Source organism: Indicator indicator, chromosome 1, assembly GCF_027791375.1.
Source record: "Indicator indicator isolate 239-I01 chromosome 1, UM_Iind_1.1, whole genome shotgun sequence".
In the NCBI taxonomy this organism is placed as follows: domain Eukaryota; kingdom Metazoa; phylum Chordata; class Aves; order Piciformes; family Indicatoridae; genus Indicator; species Indicator indicator.
The window spans coordinates 17,870,678-17,893,029 of NC_072010.1; the positions used below are offsets into that span (position 1 = coordinate 17,870,678).

The window sequence follows — 22,352 nt, forward strand, 5'->3', positions numbered from 1 at the left end:
AATTTTAAATTATTTATGTGAATTTATTCATTAGGAGACTGCTTTAACAGAATATTTGAATGAGCTCTTCATTATTTCTTATTGAAGGTCAGAGGTGATGCAAGTCCTGAAGATCTTTTGGACAGACAGTGTAATGGAAAAGCGGTTTTGCTGATGCTTACAACAATGCTTATGTGCTGCAGTCCAATCTGTGAAAAGCAAGCTTTGTTTGCTATTTGCCAGTCTGTGAAAGAGAATGGATTAGAACCTCACCTTGTGAAAAAGGCAAGTATAAAACTCCATTTTGTATTTGGGTCATAAATTAAGTTTAGGTTAAAATTGGAACAGTACAAAATACTTTTTGCTGATACCAAAAGTTGTTAAATTTTCTTAAAACCATGGCTAATGTGTGACTTAAATATCTGAATAAATTTATACTTAAATGTTGTGACCTAAGCAGAAGTGATAATATTATAAAAGGCAATTTTAGTGGTAAATCCTCCAAGTTACAAGCACAAGTCTGAATTACAAATAGATTTTTATACAGGGAAGATGGCAGATTTCATGTAAAAGAAAATCTTTCTGCTCAGTGGAAGTAAAGAGAGTTTTCCAGTGTGGAAAATATGTAAAATAAAAGCAAAGTATTGGAAGATAGTTTGTGTCTTGTGGACTTTTTTGAAGTTTATGTGGGCTTACTGAGATAATTGCTGTGTGTCCTGCAGCCTTTAATGACAGTCATTTCTTTAGTGCACATTCTCTCTTTTTCCTCTCTTCCTATTCTTTGCCTCTGGTTTTCACATGCAATCTCTACCACATAGAGACATGTACTGGCTGTCTTTTCTTTGCATACCACCTCATACAGGGTAGTTGTAGTTCCTTGATATTCTTTTGAGATATGGCCAGACAAAAAATAAAAATTCTTGTGCTAAATAGGAGTTGAGTTGCACAAATATTCTTTAAAACCCTGGGGGAGGGACACACAACATGTAGTGCTGTCAGTTTGCCATAGTACAATGTACTCTGCATGCTATTCCTGCAATCTTATTTCATGCACAGGTTTTGAAAAAAATATCTGACATTTTTGGCTATAAAAGTATAGAAGACTTCATGACATCACATTTAGACTACTTGGTGATGGAGTGGTTGAAAATAAATGACAGCAGATACAGTTTGTCTGCTTTTCCTTATGTTCTTCTGAACTATACTAGCCTTGAGGAATTTTACAGGTAAGTTTGCTATATGAAAGTAGTTTATTTAGATTTAGTTACAATTATGATAGAGGGTTTCAAATTTGTAAATGTAGAAATGCATCAGGATTTTGTTAGGAGATGACATGTGGACCTGCTGGAATGGGTCCAGAGGAAGGCCATGAGGATCATCAGATCACTGGAACACCTTCCCTGTAAGGACAGGCTTGAGAGAGTTGGGGTTGTTCAGCCTGGGGAAGAGAAGGCTCTAGGGAGGCCTTATAGGGACCTTCAACGGGACTTAAAGTTAAAGGGAGCCTGCAAGAAAGAAAGTGAGGACCTTTTTTTTTTTTTTTTTAATTAAGGAAGTGTGGTGATAGGACAAAGGGCAATAATTTCAAACAGAAGAAGGGTGTATTTAGATTAGGTATGAGGAAGAAAGTCTTTGCTGTGGGGTTGGCGAGGCACTGGAACAGGTTGCTTAGAGAAGTTGTGTATACACTCTCCCTGGAAGTGTTCAAGGACAGATCGGATGAGACTTTGAGCAACCTGATCTAGTGGAAAGTGTCCCTGCCTATGGCAAGGGGGTGGAACCAGAGGATCTTAAAGGTGTCTTCCAGCTTAAACCATTCTGTGACTATATTGAGAGCTTTTAAAATGTATTTCAAGTGTCTTGCTTATTAGATTTATGCTGGTAAGACTTTTTTTGTGTAGTAACAGCTAAATAATAATTCTGAGTTTAGCAGTATGGTAGAGGAATGGTATTTGCTGTATTACACTTGAGATTTATTTTTAAAATCCAATTAAAGAAACTTCTGGAAATGTATTTACTACGTGTAGGTCTTGTTATAAAGTTTTGGTTCCACACCTGGTGATTAGAAGTCAATTTGAAGATGTGAAATCACTTGCCAACAAGATCGAACAAGACTGGAGGCAAGTTCTAGCAGACTGTTTTCCAAAGATACTGGTGAATATCCTCCCATATTTTGCCAGTCAAAGCCATGGGAAGCATGAAGTAGCAGAGCAAAGAGAGACAGCTTCTAAAGTCTATGACATGCTTAAGGATGAAAACTGCTTAGGAAAACAGGTATCTCTTTTAAATGTGTAAACAGAGTTCTGTGGCATTTAACTAACCAGGAAGAAACATATACATTCTGTAAACATGTAAATAGTTATCATCTATTGACACAAAATTATTATTTTAATAAAGCCAAACTAGACAGATTTTTATCCCATCAGTAGCTATTCAGTAAAAATACTGAATATACTTTGAGAGTTGACTCAAAGTACAATTTTTTTCAGAAAAAAAAAAAACTGCACCTCTTCTTGGGCATTCATTATACAACACATTCTCCATCATAAATCTTTAAGTAAGCCATGTTTTCCTCTTAAAATATTTTGTGATTGCTTCATGAGAAACCATCTTCTCATAAGGCAGACTCTATATTCAGAACTAGTAATAAAATCGAACTCTTTTACTGTTCTACCTGTGACTGCCATAGATAAGGCTTAATTGCTGAGTTTATTGTATGTCATCTATAATCAAACAAATAGAGAATCCAGAAAGGAAAAAAATGAATTTTTTCAAAAGGAGAAGAAATGTTACATTATTTTAGATAAAATATTTTTTTATCTTACTAAACCACTATTTTTATTCTTCCAGCAAATTGACAATTTATCTCATAATAACTTACCAGACATTGTGGTTGAACTGTTGATGACTTTGCATGAACCACCTGATACCACAGCAGAAGGAGCTCATCTAAGTAAATATAGAAGGTACGTATTCATAGATTGTCTAAAAGCTGAATGTAGTTGTATAACAGTGCATTAAAAGGTGCCATTCAGGCTTTAGGAGGTGGCCTTGAAGTTACTCTGTTGTCATTAATAATGATGTATCACAGGCATTCCTCATCACCTAGTTGTTCCCCAGTATAAGCAAGGAGGACCTGTGATACTTCAAGTAATGGAAAGAAGGAGTGAGTGAATGGATGAGCACAGAAATGTTGTGTGCTGGTGAACTTGACTATGGCAATGCCTATTTAAATGAATTCAGATTTGGATGGACTGCCCTGTCTGTAAAATTGGTATAGTTTCAAATGTCTAAATTAAAGTAATTGATTAAAAGTTTTAAAATACTTAAAAATCACTGAGAAGTGAACTGAACTGTTTCTTAACAGTTCTTAGAGTGGCAGATCTTGCCTTTGGTAAGGAGATTGCTTAAACAATGCCAAATAAATGAATTCCAAATTAAGTGAAATATTTTAATGCTATAAATGTATTCATTTTTGTGAGTGTTTCAATCTTTGTTGTTGTCCTAAAAATATTACTATTTGCATAATTATATCTAGGAACAATTTAACAAATGTTTGGGTTTAGATATAAATCATTTGGCAAAACCTTACACTTTGTGAAATTATTGAAGAAGGTGTTTTTCTTGCAGAAATAGAAATTTGAAAGAAACCAAAGCATTTCAGGGAAAATCTACCAAAAGTTAAATGACTGAAGATTTCAGAACTTTATAAAAGAAATTTGTTTCATTTGGTTTATTAACAGACTGTGCTGTCTGCTTATAACCAAATTTTCTTTCTAAAAAAGAAATTGTAGGAGTGGTGAAACTTTGATTTTTCTCTTTTGTTAATATCATGATGCATTTCTTTTCTTTTTGAGGCCCCAGAAAAGCTGACTAGCCTTTTTTTTTTGTAATGGGAAGATTAATGATTGCTTTTTTTTCTCAACCAAATTGTTCCCATAATTAGAAAATGCATAAGTTTTATCCATGACTTGCAGTTAGATTTTTCTACAAAGTACCTTAGATGAGACAAATATGTGGATTTCAAAAAATGATGAGTGTTAGAAAAGTACAATTTAGCTGCTGTAGAGAGACAACAGACAGTTAAAACCAAGAGGAATGGCACTGATGGATGTTGTTGGTGTTTCTTAATTACTGAAAGCAGAAAAGATTTCCTAGGAGTTAAGTGTTTATTTTGAAATAAGAAAAATATCTCTTTTATACTTATTTAGGGAACTGGATCCTGCTCCTAATCCTCCTCATTTTCCATCTTACGTGATTAAGGCAACCTTGGACTATATTAGCAATTGTCATAAGAGCAAATTAAAAGGTCTCGTAGCAGTTCTTTCTAAAAACCCTGTAAGTATGTAATGATGATTTTCTGTTTCTTAGAATACAAAATTGCTTTTATGGGTACATTTTGATTTGAAAAGAAAAAGAAAACTGGGAGATGTGGGGCTTTCAGTCCTGCTTGGAGAGTGGTTTTTCTGTAGGTCTTTTATTTTTTTAAAGCAGTAAAAATCATAAAGCCTTTTTGTCATGTCCTCTAAAAATAATATATATCCTATCGCTTAATTCTTTTCTTGATGTAAAGTTTTTGTGTATTGGCATTAAGAATTATGGTTTGCTTACTCATAGTCTATTCATTTTCAGGATTCATTCCAGAAAATCCTTCTAGCCCTTTGTAAGCATGCATCAGATACAAACAACATTTACAAGAAACACAGAGTCCTTATAATTTATCACTTATTTGTTAGTCTGTTACTTAAAGAGATAAAAGATGGTTTAGGAGGAGCATGGGCTTTTGTCCTCAGAGATGTAATTTACACCCTGATTCACCACATCAATAGCAGGTAAATACAGCAATTATATTTCGTTCTTCCCCTCTGTGCTCCCCTGTAGAAATAAATTGAAATTTGCTGAAAGAAAACATTAAATTTTTTAATTTAAATTTGGAACTCTTACTAAAACGTGGAATGGTTTCTGTTATCCTTGTATTTAAGTGTTCACTGTACTTCTGAATTTTGTATCTCGAATAGGCTATCAGACTGTAGAACTAAGAAGATTTGGGAGTTTTTGATGACAGGAAGGATGTTTGGGAATTTAAAGCAGAAAAATTTAAATTGTGGAGTTAAGCATAAAGTAAGCACATGTCTAATAAAGTGCACTTATTGAGTTGGTAAGGAGTATTGACCCTTACATTCCTAACAATAAGTAGCTAACAAAATGAGTTAGAATCTGGTAGATGTTTTCTTAGCTGATCTTCAGATTGAAAAAAATGCTATTTCATTCTCTTAAAATTGAAATAGAGATTCTTATCTTTCATAATGACTAAAGAGGTATTTTCTTACTTGAGGTTTAGCTTTGGTTTTCCAAGACAGTTATTCACTTAAGTGTGATTGAGTTTAAATGCTTTGCTTGTTGGAAGCATTTCATAGTTTCAAATACTGGAGAGAGGTGTGAATTTTATGGTAAATGCCATTATTATGAGGCAGTTTACTGTGACCAACACTGAAATGAGGCAAGGGCACTTAACACACTGGAGGGCAAGGCTGCCAGTCAGAGGGACTTCATCCAGTTGTAGAGTGGCACAACATTGTGAAGTTGAACAGCAACAACCCTTACATCTTTCACCTGGGATGGAATAACCCCGTGCATGAGTACAGGCTTGGGAGGTGATTGACTAGAAAGCAGCTTTGCAGAAGAGGACTCAGGAGTCTTGGAGGACAAGCTGGATGAGACAGCAGCTTGCCTTTCATCACTGAAGGCTGTGTACTGAACAGTGCTGGCAGGAGAGTAGTCAGGAAGTTGAAGGAAGGAAGTGATTCCACTCTGAATCTTACAAAGCTGCAGTGAGACCACTGTGACCAGTGTGGAGCCACTCCAGCCAGGACATGAGAGATAATGACAAACTGGGATGGGTTATGTGGAAGGACCCCCAAGAGGATAAGTGGAGTTAATCCGATTTCTGTTCTCCAGTTTCTGGAAGGAAAGACGGTAAAGAAGGTAAAGCCAGATTTTTCATAGAAGTGCACAGTCTAAGAACAAGAGGTAGCACCCACCAAGCTGCAATATGAGAAGCTCTAGATGGACATGAGGGAAAAGATTGTTGCAGGAGAATAGTCAAATACTGTAGCAGATGGCTCAGAAAATGCCCATCCAAGGAATGTGTCAGAATTCAGCTCAACAAAACCCTGAGAATCTGATCTGACTTTGAAGCCAACGCTGCTTTATGCAGGAAGCTGGCCTAGATAATCCCCAGGTGTCCTTGGTAACCTAACTTTTGTTTTTAACTGATGGTGATGTGAGAGAGAGGAGGGAGGATTCATAGAGCATGTTCTATGAACCTTTGTTCTGTTTCTGTCAATGCAGTTTTGGCAAATAATAATCTAAAACTCCTTATGTGTTGGCTTTGATTTTTTTTTTTTTGCCCTTACTTATATTTCCCCTTTCCCCTTATTATTCCCTGTTGTTTATTAGGTTAATACTTGAGACAATGATATTTTATATTTCTTTAATTTCACTTCTTTGTTTCCTATGACAGACCTGTGGTAATCAAAGAAATATCCATGCGCAGCTTCTCGCTCTGTTGTGATCTTCTTCATCATGTTTGCCACACAGCAGTTACGTGTTGCAAGGATGCTCTAGAAAGCCACCTTCATGTTATCGTAGGAACCCTAATACCTCTTGCCATGGACCAACCTGAGATTCAGGAACAGGTACTTTTGAGTTGCTGATTTTAGTTGCCGATCTTAGCTTTTTAGTTCATGTTCACTGTCACTGAAGCTTTATCTATAACTGTGTTCAATTCTAATTCCTTTTCCCTGTGTTTCCTAGTCTTATATTAAAAAAACTTACTTGAGATGTGACAGAATAACTTTAATTTTTTTTATAAACATGTCTTTACTTTGAATACTTGTCTTGACAAATACTGTGTTCTGTAATTCATTCCTCTAGTTTTAAACAGCAACTGACATGTATTTGTACTAGAATTGCTGAGATTACTGGATCACCTATTTTCTATTTCTTTATTTACATAGTCTTTTAATAATGGAGTTCTTAAACAGCCTTAATGCTGTTGTAATGTCTGTTGGATCTACTTTCGAATCTGTGTGCCTTTTTCAGACAAATATTCAGAATAAATTTCAGAAGAATTATCAACCTTCGTTGCTTAGAGACACTAAATCTGTGGTACCACTAAGGAAAAGATAGAATGCAGGCATTACTAGACTCATGGTGCTAGCAAGATAATTGGTACCAAGCACATCAAGTAGCCAAGAAGTTACCTACAAAATTCTGTGGATGATTTCACAAGAAACCTGATGAAAGGGGAAGGTTCCTAGAGGATAGAGAGGAAAGACCCAGTTTCAGTAGTTCAGCTATTTATTTAGCAACAAATCATTAAAAGTAAATGTAACACAAAGGTCTTAAAAGGGAAATGGAGCAGTTTATGTTGTGTGACAAATCTTGTTTTCCTTCTGGTGATGATTTGTATGTGTGTTCTGCTGGGGATGGATACTTTGATTCAGAGACTTTAGTAGCTGAAGGTGAGATGAATGCCTGTTGTTGTTTCCCCCAAGCCTTTAAACACTTAAATGATTTTTAACAGTGTAAATAAATGTTCTTACCCTTTTTTAATAGAAGTCACAGTTTAACAGAATTTGGAAAAATACAAACACAACTTTATAACCTGTATAAGAAATACAGCTCAAAAATGCTTCTCTGTTTTGTTTGTTTTTCATTTATTTTTTGTGTTCAGGTCCTAGGCTTGTTGAAGTATCTGGTGATAGATAACAAGGACAATAAAAATCTGTACCAAGCAATCAAATGCCTGGATCCTTTCCCTGAATATCCTGCTTTTAAAGATTTGCGAGCAGCTCAACAGAGTATTAAATACAGCAGGGGACCATACTCTCTTTTGGAGGTAATTACATTTTAAAATATATCTTATGACATAGTTTTGTAATGCAAACTTTCAAAAGAAAAACTTTTTCTAGGTATAGTTGAGAAAGATTTACATTGGACATGTGGATTCTTTTTTATTGCCAGTTTCAGATACTGAGATATTTGTAGAGCTCCATTCCAGTTTTTGCATCTATTAATATACATGCTGTGGGACTGCTGAGAAACACTTGTTTTCTTGAAGCCTTCTTTGCATGCTGTATGTGCTTAATGAAAAATGTTGTTTTGCAGGAAATTAATCACTTTCTCTCAGTTGATGTTTGTGATTCACTGCCTTTAACACGACTTGAAGGCCTGTATTATTTACGCAAACAACTGGAACAATATAAAGATCAGATGAAGGATCTCCTGAAGAATTTCCAGGGTACTGATACCTGATTATGTATTTTATTTCCTCTATGTCTGGTTTTAGATGTATAGTGACGGCATTGTGGTCACTTATGTATTAATTTTTGTAAAAATGTCAACAAATATAAAACCCAATTCCTGATTTCTGTTCCAGTCAACAGGGCAGCAGAATTTTTTAAGAAGAAAATACTTCTTTTACCTTTTTACATTGGCTGATCATCATATTTTTATCCCTAGACTTTGGTCCTGGAAACAGCAAAACCATTTTGCCTGAAATGTTTATTTTCGAAAAATACCTCAGACAGGCAACAAATATGTAAGGAAATTCCTGTATTGAGAGTTTATAATTTGTCAGAGTTACTGAGGCAACTCAAAGCTAGTCAAATTCTGTGAAACCCCTGGCAGAAATTCTTATTTTGGAATACTCTTTGGGTGCAGATTTGGAACAGAATGATGCTGTTAGCTTAGGTTCTCTCAGTGGAATCATAGAATATGACTTCAATGTTTCAAATAATATTCTTACACTAATGTATGCTAATATTTAATGTATTTAATTATCATTTCTACATCAGAATACTGAAAACAATAGCATTTGTGTATTTTAATTTTTGAGTTTCTTTGGCAGTGAAATGCATAGTTTTTTTTCAAGGCATGATAAATAAGAAAAATTGATTATCATTAAAAATACACTGTTTAATACTAAATTGCTTCAACATCAGTTGTGTGTGCTGACATTTGTAGATAAAGAATACTAAAGCAGGGTTTTCTTTCAGGATGTTTACATTACAAATGCACAATGATATTTGGGGTTTCCTTTTCTTTCTGAATGATAGAAAACCCAGAAGATTCTGTAGTAGTGAAATTGGTGGTGAGCTTACTGCAGCTGTCCAAGATGGCAGTTAACCACAAGGGTGAAAAAGCAGTGCTGGGTAAGTTAATTAGTCCCACAGGCACCCTAGGGCTGTCATTACAAACCCCGGATTGAAACTGGCTGTTCTCAACATTACTTCCCACTGCTATTTTGCATTTGCTGCCATCAGGTAGCCATCAGGAACGGTTGATAAGGCTTCAGTCGTTGTGTTTTACAACTTTGATTCATAACTTCAGTTTAGACCCTGGTCTCTTCTATACTCATTTGCTGTTACGTGGTCACTTTATTAGCTTGAAAAATAGTAAGAAAATTAAAGAGAATTTGTCTGAAAATTTGAAAGGCATGTCTTAGTGGAAATTAACATAGTTGTTTTCCATCTTAAAGCCTCTTCTGTATTATTAAAATTATTCTCACCAATTATGTTGAGCATCTGATTAATGTTTGATCAAAAGCATCAAAGCTAAAATCCAAAACCCTCTTCCCTGAGTATCTCTATGAAGATTATATTGCTGAAGCTAGACAGAAACACAAGTAATGAGAACGTTTGCCTTGAAGTATTTTTGTATCTAAAAGACTAGTAACTGATAAGTCTGCATTGGGTTTCCGTAGGTGATTTGTTGAATTTAGTTGAAAACACAACCTGTATTTCTCCAGTTTGTTCTTTATTTGCTCTAGTGGTTAAAACTATGTTATTAAAATTGAAATATTTTCAAGACATGCTGAGTATGAACAAAAGATTTTGGTTTCTTTCTGATAAACATTGACATCCCTTTTGTTGAACCGATTTCAAGGATGATTTTGTTATGTTTGGGGTTTTTTTTGCTTTTATAAATACTTTACCTGGAAAGCAAATGAATGTATTGATACAGCATTGTATATAAAAAGTAGGTTAATTCTTACTGAGTTTACAGATTACTTTCTGTGTTCATAGGCTACTATTTGTATTTATCATGTCTTTAGGGAAAGTAAATGGATGTCTCTTAATGATTGTGGTTCTAATATTTTGCACTTACCTCTTTCTAACTTGAGAAAAGAAAATCCGTATCTGATTTAAACCGCAAAATCCAGAGCCATAGGCACACCTGGAAAACTGAGTTAGAAAGGATAACTGTGTTATTTATGAGTCTTAAGCTGTGAAATTTTGATGCATGTAATTTTAATCATAAAGTTACGTAATTATTTATAAGTATTTGCAGCTTTTTATCCCGTAATAAGAGTGGGACCTTGGTTTAGTGTGCATAAAACTGTTACCTGCATTTGCAGAGGCTGTTGGAAGTTGCTTGGGAGAAATTGGTCCCATGGATTTCTCCACCATAGCTCTTCAACATGCTGAAAATACACTGGATTCTAAAGCAGTGGACTTATTTCAAGATAGAAAACTTCAGTGGGTCTTCATAGTGTTGACTCAAATAAATATTGCCTTAACAGATAATTGGTGAGTATATTTATTTAATTAATTTATTTAATTCAAGGCTTAATAGGAGCCATTAAGTTGTAAATTGTTCAAATCACCTCAGAGTAACGCACTGAAAGTGTTACTAATACTGGTTATTGTCCATTGATGTGCTTCTTGAAGCCTCAGATTACTTACGCAGCCAAGCTTACATGTTTCCTAGAAATTCTCTATTTGGAGTCAAACTAAAGCGTCTCTTACGTGCTGTAGAGGATAGCAGTGCTGTGGAGCAAATACTCAGGCTTTGCTTTATAGAAGAATAGGCAATGACATATCTGAGTGCAGAATTTTCTGGTTTGATACACACATTGTTATATTATGGAATTATTTGTCATGTATGTTTATAAAGGTGAATTTGAAAATAAAATACCTAAATAAAATTATGATGATATGTATGTTATTTTTTTTCAGCATTGATGTTAGAGCTGCTGCTGTTTCCTGTTTGAAAAATATATTAGCCACCAAGTCTGGGAGTGAATTTTGGGAAGTTTATAAAAATAAAGCTGATCCCATGTTAATCTATCTACAGCCTTTCAGAGTGTCTAGGAAAAAGGTACTTCTTCTGGTATACCTTATTTATTTGGCGTATGGGGTAAAGAAAGCATAAAAATATCTATTTATAAGAAGATAAAATTGAAAAAAGTTTTGAGATAGCCTTTAATGAATGTAAAATTTGGACTTTTCGTCAGTCTAATTGCAAATGTGATTACTTTGATTACTTTTGTACCTCTGTTTCTCTTTTGTGCATTTGTGTCTTCTTCACATAGGAAGTAGGCAATTTGATATTAGAAAGCTGTGTACTTTCATTGTTAGTCAGACAATTTGTGATTACCTTCTCTGTAATGCAATACATTCTTTCTCAGGATTCCAGTATCGTTTGCTGTAAAAATCTACTGGAAAATATGTCAGGAAGAAAGGTGCATAACTAACCATAAATCAGATACTTCCTAATTTTGAAACTTCTGATTTGTGGCCTAAATGTAATGCCCTTGTTAATGTTATCAGTAAAATTTTATTTTTAATATTTTCTGATTTCCTTTGAAAACTTCACATTTATGTGAAAAAAAAAAAGATATTGTCAATCAATCAAAGCACAGTTAATGTGTTCTGATCTGTGCAGGTGGTAGTATGGGTTTTTTAATGCCATAGAATTTGTTTATATTTGCGATGTGTATTTTTTTTTCTTTCTAGTGTTTTATATTGCCTGCTAATGATACAGAGGCTTCTTCAGAAGCTTTGGATGACACAAACTTGTGGATTCCTCTGGGAGAAAGTCACGAGACCTGGATCAAGCGCTTGACTGGTTCAATACTGGACAGTGGAGGTGTGCAAAATGAAGTTCTCCAGTTAACAAAGCCACTGTGTGAGGTGACTTAAATTTTCTATATATATGTGTGTACACATATGGGTGCTGTGATGCATAGATAGATAGGATGACTCATCTTGATAACAAATACTAATTTCTGCTGTTAAATTACTACTTTTTCTTAATCAAGTTTATAATCAATTAATAGTTACTACTTTTTCTTACCTAATTTCATAGCTAATCAGATCCTTTGTAGTCACAAATTGCATATTCCCATAAAATACACTCTTGAAATACAAGTTTTGAGAGATAGTTGTAAGCATAGATGAACTTCATGTGACTCCTTTAAGTGAATGCCATCATAGCCCTATTGAGTGGCCTACATTCTTCATATTGCATATTCTTTCTCAACCTGAGAAAGAAAGGCTTTTGGTTGTTTTTCTTAGTGGATCCTGTGCTTGATTGTTTTCTAGGTGAAAACAGACTTGTGTCAAACTTTGCTTCCATACCTGATTCATGATATCCTTCTGCATGACTCAGACGAATCTTGGAGAAATCTTTTGTCAGTTCATATCCAGAAGTTTTTTGCAGTCTGTTGCAGGTTTGCCTCATCCAGTAGATCTACTACACCTCCAAATTCTGATTCAGGTAATGTCATAATATCTTTGTTCCTGCTGAAAGCAGGATTCCAGTTGTGAAAAACGTATCTTCTGACATCATATACACAATGGGCACTTTAATGGAGACAGAATTTTAGAAGCTTCTGTCCAATTTTTTATCTTTTTCAGGGGAGATACTAGTAATTTTGAAGCTGTTCATTGGCAGCACCCAAGCAGTTTCTTCCATATAGCTTCTTTCATTATTCACAAATGGATAATATTTATTACTTGCTAAATTTAGATGTGATCCAAAGTTGTGTGCTATAAGACTTGAGTTTTGGACTATCTGTAAAAATGACTAATTGGCAGTTCAATTCCTCCCATACTCAAACAAGTGATTTACTGAGTGGTGGAAGTATGAGACTGAGTTTATTTTAAGGTCTTTTTGTTTATAGAGTCTTGACTAGCCTGGCCAGAAAGGCTAGAGCAGTATTCTTGCACGTTTCTGAAGTCAAATAGCAAGCTGTTATCCACAATCCAGTTGTTTTGTTCTTGTCCCACTTTGTAAGATAGAAAAGGATTAACAATTTTCTGTTTCTGTCCTCTAAGCAGCCAGAGAAACTTCGGCACAAATTTATGCTTAGATGTACGGATAGGCCAAAATGTTCTATGGAAAACATGAAGGGATTTTTTCCAAATTTTGTAAACATGCAATTAGTTCAGTGACACCAATGAGCAAATGATAAGGGCCTCTTCAAACATTCTGATTCTATGCAAGGGATCTTACTGAGGCAATCTTAATGAGGCAATCTTACTGAGGCAAAATAAAGGACATGTAAAGGGAAAGCTAGATAAATTTCTTTACAATCCATCAGGATCCAAACTATGGTAAAGACCAAGCAGTTAAACATGAGAGAATTGAGCACTTCTGAACAAGAGCCTTCCTGATGATTGATTTTGACATGCAAGTTCCAGGAATTGACTGTTAATCGTGGAAATGTGGAACATAAATAGTTGAACATCATGCCAATCACTGCTCTGTCTGAGAAACCAAAACTAATGGTAAATTGCCACCTGCTTGATAAGAGTCAGACTAAAAATGAAGAACATTTTGGATTTAGTTCATGTCAGACTGGCCTGAATCATAGCTCAGTTCAATATGTTAATATGCAGAAGAGATGTAATTTTTTTCTTGAATGAATATTTCAAAATACATGTTCAGTTGTTTCTCTTTAGAGTTTAGAATTTTTGTCTGATGCCATAAAAAAACAGACACTGTGTTTGATTCTGTCTGTAAGCTTCTTGTCAGCAAGTGAGTATGAACACTGCTGACAGCCCATGGTTGCCTTCAGAGTCATTTGGTCTGTTGTTCAACTAATCCTGAGGAATACCTTATCTCTTCCAGTTTTCTTGGCCAGTGCCTTTTCCTTCCCCTGACTCATTAATACTTTCTGGTACCCAAATATAATTAATTCAGAAATGTTCAATTAGTCATCTGATCAAATTGTGAAAGGGGAAGTAGCAATCTCTTTGAGCTACTGATTGTATTAACAGAGTGAACCCTGCCAATGAGGTGCTATGTCTACAGAGCAGCACTTGGGGATGGATCTGGAGAGCAAAATGTCATGTTGTGTTAGAAACTGCAAGTCAGATGTCCCCACAATATGTCTTTGAAACCTAAGTATGTGGGAGAAGACTAACAAAGAAGGTGTTGGTGTTCCTTCTATATAGATGGAAGTGAAAAGTATGGGTTATTAATTGCTGTGTATTGGAACCACAAGGAAAGCCCAGATACTTATTTATCTAACTTCTACTTTCTTTAGGAGAAGCTTCTAGTTCTGCATCCTATGGTAGTAGCTTTGCTTATGCTTTCACTATTTCTTGCATCTTGTAATTTATAAATCAAAGATACACAGGAAAATGATCTATTAACTCGATGACCATAACACAATCTGTAGCCATCTGATTTTTAATTTTTTTTTTAAGTCCAGAAGCGAGGCATGGAAATACAAATTCTTTAAAAGTACACATCTGTGTTTTGGGAAGAGTATTTTTTTTGTATAAGCATGCACACTCTATATAAAATCTACAATAAAGCTACTAATAAGTATTTTTTGGCTTTGGAATAACTTTATATGGCTCAAGCCTAACAGAAGATGTCTGTTATGAATCTTTGCAATGATGTTGGATCAACTCTGAATTCTATGTGAATAAACAGAATCCACAAATTACTAATGCAAAGATAATTTGAAGTATTTTTTTGCTTTGGAATAGCTCAATCCATAACAGATGCCTCTTACGAAGCTTTGTGCAATGATATTGAATTATAGAATCATAGAATGGTCTGGGTTGGAAGAGACCTCCAAAGGTCATCTAGTCCAACCCCCTCTGCAGTAATCAGGAACATCCTCAACTAGATCAGGTTGCCCAGAGCCTTGTCAAGCTGCACTTGAATATCTCCAGGAATGGGGCCTCAACTACCTCCCTGAGCAACCCCTTTCAGTGTTATGTCTGTTATGAACCTTTGTGCAATGATACTGGATCATCTCTGAATTCTATAAGCAGAAATAGAATCCACAAATTAGTCATGCAAAGGTAATTTGATAAAGAAAATTGTAGTATAAACTATTGTAATGTCACTAATATCATGTATGGAGGGGAAATATGTTTTGTTGCAAATTACTAATTTAATTTTAGAAATAAGATTGAGGGAGATGTCTTGAGTACAAAATGCACCTTTTATTGTGTAAGTGAATGTGTTATGATAAAAGTTCATTGTATTCTTTCTTTTGAAATATATATCCCAGAGCAAGAAACCCATAATTTTAGAAGCTTGGATAAAGTATCGCGACGATCCATGCTTGCTGTTGTTGATTACTTAAGAAGACAAAAGAGGTGAGTTACAGCTTTCAAAAATGTTGCTTGAATTTAGTTACGACTCTCCAAGATCTGTTGACGCTCTAGCTTAAGGAAGAAGAATGTTGTTGAGAACACGAGTTAAAAGAATGAAGACATAGTACTGACCTTACAGTTATTACAGAAGTGATATGGCTGGACTTGAAGGGTTCTAATTATACTGAAGGAGTTTCAGAAAACATTTTTGTATGGTAAACTCTTTGTGGTATGGGTTTTGGGAGGGATAAGATAAAGATAACCTTTGGAAGGTTTTATAGTTAGTTTGGATTTATTTTGTTTAATGTTAGAGAGAAGGTCCTGTTACTGATACAGCAATATAAAAGTCTTTATTTAATCAGATCTGTTTCAGGTACAGTTTTTGATGACAGCTTCTGGCTAGATCTGAATTATCTTGAGGTTGCTATAGCAGCACAGTCCTGTGCTGCTCACTTCACAGCTTTGCTCTACACAGAAATCTACGCAGACAAGATAAACAGAGATAAACAAGAAAGGTACAACACTTGGGGAGTGCGGTTTCTTGACTTCTATGGGTAAAATGGATCCTGTTTTGTGTGCCCCAGTTGTGTTATGTTACATGAAGTGTCAAGGAAACTTTTTAAAAAATTTCTTAGGGGTGTGTGTATTGACTGGGAAAATATTTCCAGCACTCCTTGAATGTTATCCTGACCTTGCTGGTTTGCTATCCCTGCATTTGCTGGAGATTGTTGGTGGTGGTGGTTTTGGTTTTGGTTTGTTTTTTTGTTTTTTTTTTTCTGAAAAACCACCCTCATGTTGAAAACCCTTGATATGGATGTTCTCAGTTCAGGTGATCACGTTATCATTCAGGTGAAGAGGCATTTTGAATAACCTTGGGGATATGACAGGCCTAATCTTGCCTTTGGTCTTTGTGCTTCTTCTTTTTTATAGGTCATCTTTTAAAGCAGCTAAGAGTTTGACATTTGAAGAAGAAAGTCAAAAATCAACTATTACTATTTTGAATGAAAAAAGTAAAGAAGATACCGGCATAAGTTTGCAGGTACACTTGTACTTCATAATCATAACACAAACCTTCTCATAATTAACAAATATCAGTAGGTTTCATCTGAGCTCAAGACATGTAGTTGAACTTCAAAAACTATTTGAAAGTTTTCCTCATGCTCCAACTCAAAGTGAACAGAGTGGCCTATTTGTTCATCTCAAACACTAATTAACTGGCAAATTTTAAACTTCAGCAAAGCAGACTTTGTTGCCTGAAAGAACTGTCCTCATCATGGTACCAGACAAGTATTTTTAAGGTTTTTTGGTCCTTTTTTTCATTAAAAATCAGCAAGTGGTGTAGCAGGTTGTAATAATCAAAACCAAAGTAGTATGATCAGTAACCCTGAGTTAATTCTTTCCATAGTTCATTATTCCAGAACCCTGCTTGTCTCTCTGCAATGCATTGCTTAGATGGTATGTCTGGTGCTGATTCAGTTCTACTGCCTTTAGCATTTCAACCAGTCCACCTAAGGCCCAGTACTGTTTTTCTTTTAATAACTTAGCAGAAACATCAGGTTGTCCGAACTTCTCTGCTAGAGTCTTGCTAGACTACAAAACTTTCCTTCCTGTGATGATAGCAGGCTCAGATACTGCATGAAGGAAAAATAAGCAATGATAAAACAACATGTTACATGGAAGGACTTCCAGTATCTCAAGGGGGCCTACAAGAAAGCTGGGGAGGGACTTTTTAGGCTATCAGGTAGTGATAGGACTAGGGGGAATGGAATAAAGCTGGAAGTGGGGAGATTCAGACTGGACGTGAGGAAGAAGTTCTTCAGCATGAGAGTGGTGAGAGCCTGGAATGGGTTATCCAGGGAGGTGGTTGAGGCCCCATGCCTGGAGGTGTTTAAGGCCAGGCTGGATGAGGCTCCCTGGCCAGCCTGATGTAGTGTGAGGTGTCCCTGCCCATGGCAGGGGGGTTGGAACTAGATGATCCTTGTGGTCCCTCCCAACTCTGACTGATTCTATGATTCTATGACTTCTATTTATGAGCTTACATAATGTGTATACAAATCACTTGTAAAAAGAGGTGATTCTTTGTTTTATGGCACGTGTCCTAGGACCTTCTCATGGACATATATAGAAGCATTGGAGAACCTGACAGTCTATATGGCTGTGGCGGAGGAAGAATGTTACAGCCATTAGCAAGGTACAGTTTGTTAATGTTCTTACATTCTTCAAAGTCATCTCTTTGATTTATTAGTAAGGGACTTAAACTGAAGACTTCTTGTTAACTTACAACAGGATAAGAACATATGAACATGAAGCAGTCTGGGAGAAGGCCCTTGTAACATACGATCTTGAGGCAAGCCTCTCTCCGTCTACTCGCCAGGCAGGAATAATTGAGGTAATTTTATTTTATAATAGGACATGAATGTCTTCTCTGGAGACTTTCAAAACCCATCTGGATGCATTCCTTTGTGGACTACCCTAAGATATCCTGCCTTGGCAGGAGGGTTGGACCCGATGATCTCTTGAGGTCCCTCCCAGCCTCTGATCACGTACTGTGATACTGTGAAATTGGTATCCATCATACTGAGAGTACAAAATAGGTTTAGGACTAAAAGATACACCTCTTTGGACATCAAGTCCAGCCCACTGTCATAGGCTTCCATATATAATGTAAGACAACTCAGTATTCATACTGAAAACATTAAGACTTGTAGTCGTTTTGTCACCCACCTGTAATCATCTTGGGTCATGAATTTTGTGAAATATTTTAAAATAAATATGATGAGTTTTATACAGAATTTGTCCAGCTGCTAAAATGATGGGATAGAAAAAGTAATGCAATTGGTTATTCTTGCCATCTCACTGAGGTTGTCTTATTTTGATTCCTTAGGAATACATTGATGTTTTTAGCCTAAAATTGTTTACATCCAATCTTTAATAACACAGGTGTTATCCATGTTTCCTCTCACTTCATTTTCCTGTGGCATTTTTTCTACCCCAAATTACTTAGAATCACTGTTAAAATTCCATTGTTTTTCTTCTTCATAATAGCTGCACACATAACCTGGGTAAGTGGTCACAATTATAAAATCATTATGGTCTTTGAAGAGACAGAATTTAGGAGTTGTATGACACTTCTTCAAATCCCCACCAAGAAAAACATTTCATTAAGACCAGTTTTGGCTTACTACCTAGGAATGATGGAATGGAGAATTGTGAAGTGATAGTTCATTTGAAACACAACATGGAAATTTATTTCCAAGAATGCCAGCCACAGTAGTAATGAAGCCATTTTTTCTGGGGTTTCCTGGGGTTACAGGTATCAAGAGTGTTGATTAGTGGTTTTACTAAAAAGTTTTCATCTTACATAGTGCTGAGAAATACTCATGGTTCTGCCTTACCTGCAAAGCCTTCTTTGTTTCCAAAGGTAAAACAAAGCCTTCTGAAAAAACAGTTTATTAAAGGAGCAAAGCCAACCTTCAGTAATTTTGTTGATTCCAGGCTTTGCAGAATTTTGGGCTTTGCCACACTCTTTCCATGTATTTAAAAGGACTGGAACATGAAAACACTGAGTGGTGCGCGGAACTACAAGAAATACGCTACCAGGCAGCATGGAGGAATATGCAGTGGGGCCACATCTCTTCTGTCAAGTAAACAAACTTCCTTTTATGCTACTTTTTTAAGTGAAAGACAACGGTTTCACTTCTAGGCAAAACCACAACATTAGAATATAATTTCTGTGAAGCTAATCACCTAATTTGTATTAACTGTTGAATTGAAGAGCAGTCTGTTTCATTTAGACCTGTTTTGTACACACATCACTTCTCATTTTCCTGGAAACTATGCAGTGGATTCTTCTTTTTGAGTGTTCATAACTGTAAACTGAAATGGAAATTTTCTGTTTGACTCAGTAGATGTGTCTGAAGCACATATGAGGGATAGTTAGATTTTAATGTTTAATTTATAAGCAAATGGGGAAAATATTGAGTGGTTAAGCCACAAGAGGCTATCAAGACTTGGGTAAGCAAACACCAGTGGTGATTCATGGCTACTCCCTCATTAGGAGTAATCTCCTCCATTGTGTAATGTTGGATGCCTGGCTCTAGTTGTTTCGTAAGACTGGCCAGGATCTATTGTGAACTCTGTCCCTCATAGTGCAGCTACATCATCACATATTTTAGGAGGAATACAGAATAGATTCACTACGTTTTGGCAAAAGCAGATATTGCATGATGGAAGTCTTGAATAACTCCTTCTACTTAACCTCCTGGTAGTTAGGAGAATGGAGGATTTCTCAGACTTTTCATAGAGGTGGACAGAACAAGGTGTAATGGTTTTAAACTTAAAAAGAGTAGATTTAGACAGATGTAAGGAAGATATTTTTTGCAATGAGTGTGGTGAGGCACTGGAACAGGTTGCTCAGAGGGCGATGGTGAATGCCCCGTTCCTGGAAACATTCAGCGTCAGGTTGGATGTGGCTCTGAGCAACCTGATCTAGTTGAAGATGTCCCTGCTTACTGTAGGGCAGTTGGTCTTTGATGATTTTGAAATGTCCCTTCCCCAAATCATTCTATGATTCTGTGGGTCTTGGGAACATACTCTTGTTGTGTTCATTCTCTTCTGCCCTGTCTTAAGGTCATTGCTTAGAAGCACCTGGAGGACTTCACAGTCTTACCCTGTTGAAGGTCATGTGTCAAGCACAGTCAGGACAAACTTCATATAGGCAGACTCTCTGTCGCTGAGTTGGGATCTGTATAAAAGCTCTTCAGTTACAAATCTCTTAGGCAAATAGAATACTCATCTTTAATAAGAGAGGAGAAAAACAACATGTAAGATGAAAAGAGAGAGTGAGATGGCCGGACAGAGAAAGGTCAAAGAAAAGTGGAAAGGACAAAAGGAGAATTAAATTGAACACTGGGGTTTTTCAGCCTTCCAAATCTCTTCCTTTTAAAAAATATTTCTCAAGTTAAATGTAATCAGTTGTTGACTCAGGTTGTGTACGTACCCTAATATATCTCTTTCAGCATAACACTGTGAGAAATATGTAGTCATGATGTTTTTATTGTGCAGTAGGTTTTGTGTCAATTCCGATACAACCTTGAACATGTTCTTATCCAAACACTTTGATAGTTAGCTGTTTTTTTCCTTTAAAAGTTATGAAATACTGAAATAATGTAAAGGGCTGTATTATTTTTATCATGCAAAACAGCCATCCATCCAACTGCAGAAAACGTGCTACAAATTTTTTTTTGTCATAAAGATAAAATTTGCTTCCTTGTAGAGAAATATAATTTCCTTTTTAGTTTATGTTGCTTTTCTTTTTTTTTTTTGGTTTCGTAAGAGATGAGGCAGGAAGACCAGGCTACCATGAATCATTGTATGATGCTCTTCAGTCTTTAAGAGATAAGGAATTCCCAGCTTTCTATGACAGTCTTAAAGGTGCCAGGTATGCAAATATTCTGCTGTTAGAGAGAGATGATGTGTGTGTGTGTGTATTTGTAGTCACAAGTTATGTACAGAAGACTATTAAAGAGGTTTTGTGGGCTTAAATTATACAGAGAATACTGGACTGCAACTTCCTTTTAAAGTTTTTTAACTTAAATTTATCTTCTGTGCATGTACAACTTGTGTGCTAAATGAAGATGTATTTCCCACAGCATGCATCCTTTACTCTGCAGTTTTAAGTGGATTTGAATGCTGACTGCTCTTCTTCAGCTGAGCTATCATATAGCCTTTGGAGTTTATATGTACTTGCAGTGTTTTCATTCACTGACAGACTTGGTTTTTTTTAACTTCAATGGTGATACAAAGTAATTCTGAACCAAATAGTTTTGCTCTTTACTTTCTAGTCACTGTATAGAAATATGTTATGGATATTTTTAGTTATTTCTGCATGTTAAAAGAATAATAACTCATATTTCTCCATTAAATCCATAGAGTGAATGAAGTAGAAGAGTTGTGCAAAGGCAGTCTTGAGTCTGTTTATTCATTATATCCAACACTTTGCAGACTACAGCTAATAGGAGAGTTGGAAAACATAGGTGTGCTGTTTTCCAGGTATTTTTTTAAGCTTGTTTCATACTCCTTTCTCAGTTTTCAGGATTTTTGGTAATCAAGTCTAGCACAACAATAAAATTACCTCAATACTTTTTATTCATGAGCATCTCAAACTTCTTCTTAAAAATTATATGGATTTTAACTTGACTATATGAAGACCAGTCTATGTTGTCTTTATTTCTAGCCTGAATTTATCTGTGGTTGAATTTTAATTATTTGATGTTATGCCAACATTGTATTTTAAGTAATTGTTTTCTTACCCTTTTAAGTTCCCTGGCATACTGCAAGGTAGCAGTCAAATCTCTTGGTTTACTAAAGTAACTGAGTCATCCTCTTCTAGATTGCTTTTATAAAACTGTTTTATGTTTCCTTGACACTACCCATAGAGATATTAAAAGTTGTTTCTGTTTGAATCACTTTCTTCATGGACCACTTCAATTTTAACATTGTTTTTTAATCATAGGAAGGTATTTATCTCTGTAGTGCTATTGAAATGGATTATTTTTTTTTTTTGGTGCTATAGCTGTATCAGTTAGGTAGCTTAATAGTCATCCTACAGTCATTTAGCATGCCAGGTCCTTGTGAACCATTGCTGTTTGCAGCTGATGAATTGCCTAAGAAAATAGTACCTACACAGGTACAACATCACAGTTTGGCATTTGTTCTTATATTAATCCATATACAACCTATATAATAAAATAGCAATCTTGGTCTCTAGTCTTTTAAGTAGCCCAATGTTTCAGTGTGATTTGCTTTGCTGTTGCACCTTTACACACAGGTTTTGGTGCTTAATAAAGAATATTTACAGTGGAGTTGTTTACTAATGTTGATCTCTTGATCTTCAAGTCTGTTAAAACCGGAACCATGTTATTCATTGTAGGGTTTTATGGACTGCTTCTTGGTATTTAACTG

At 35.6% G+C, this 22,352-nt stretch overlaps 1 protein-coding gene across 5 annotated transcripts in view; it reads left to right on the top strand.

Moving 5' to 3' along the window:
- ATM (ATM serine/threonine kinase) overlaps positions 1–22,352 on the top strand; it is a 60,223-nt gene that overhangs the window by 20,164 nt on the left and 17,707 nt on the right. For 4 of the 5 annotated variants that reach the window (XM_054400403.1, XM_054400394.1, XM_054400410.1 and 1 more), the window contains exons 23-44: positions 88–264; positions 1,036–1,205; positions 2,007–2,253; positions 2,830–2,945; positions 4,191–4,317; positions 4,612–4,811; positions 6,503–6,677; positions 7,718–7,882; positions 8,152–8,284; positions 9,102–9,197; positions 10,403–10,574; positions 11,004–11,145; positions 11,784–11,960; positions 12,372–12,546; positions 15,305–15,392; positions 15,752–15,904; positions 16,320–16,428; positions 17,492–17,580; positions 17,676–17,778; positions 18,885–19,033; positions 20,725–20,829; positions 21,321–21,440. In XM_054400403.1, the coding sequence (XP_054256378.1) occupies positions 88–264; positions 1,036–1,205; positions 2,007–2,253; positions 2,830–2,945; positions 4,191–4,317; positions 4,612–4,811; positions 6,503–6,677; positions 7,718–7,882; positions 8,152–8,284; positions 9,102–9,197; positions 10,403–10,574; positions 11,004–11,145; positions 11,784–11,960; positions 12,372–12,546; positions 15,305–15,392; positions 15,752–15,904; positions 16,320–16,428; positions 17,492–17,580; positions 17,676–17,778; positions 18,885–19,033; positions 20,725–20,829; positions 21,321–21,440 (3,188 nt within the window). The remainder of the gene's footprint in view (positions 1–87; positions 265–1,035; positions 1,206–2,006; positions 2,254–2,829; positions 2,946–4,190; positions 4,318–4,611; positions 4,812–6,502; positions 6,678–7,717; positions 7,883–8,151; positions 8,285–9,101; positions 9,198–10,402; positions 10,575–11,003; positions 11,146–11,783; positions 11,961–12,371; positions 12,547–15,304; positions 15,393–15,751; positions 15,905–16,319; positions 16,429–17,491; positions 17,581–17,675; positions 17,779–18,884; positions 19,034–20,724; positions 20,830–21,320; positions 21,441–22,352) is intronic. The other variant, XM_054400427.1, reaches the window with a different exon arrangement.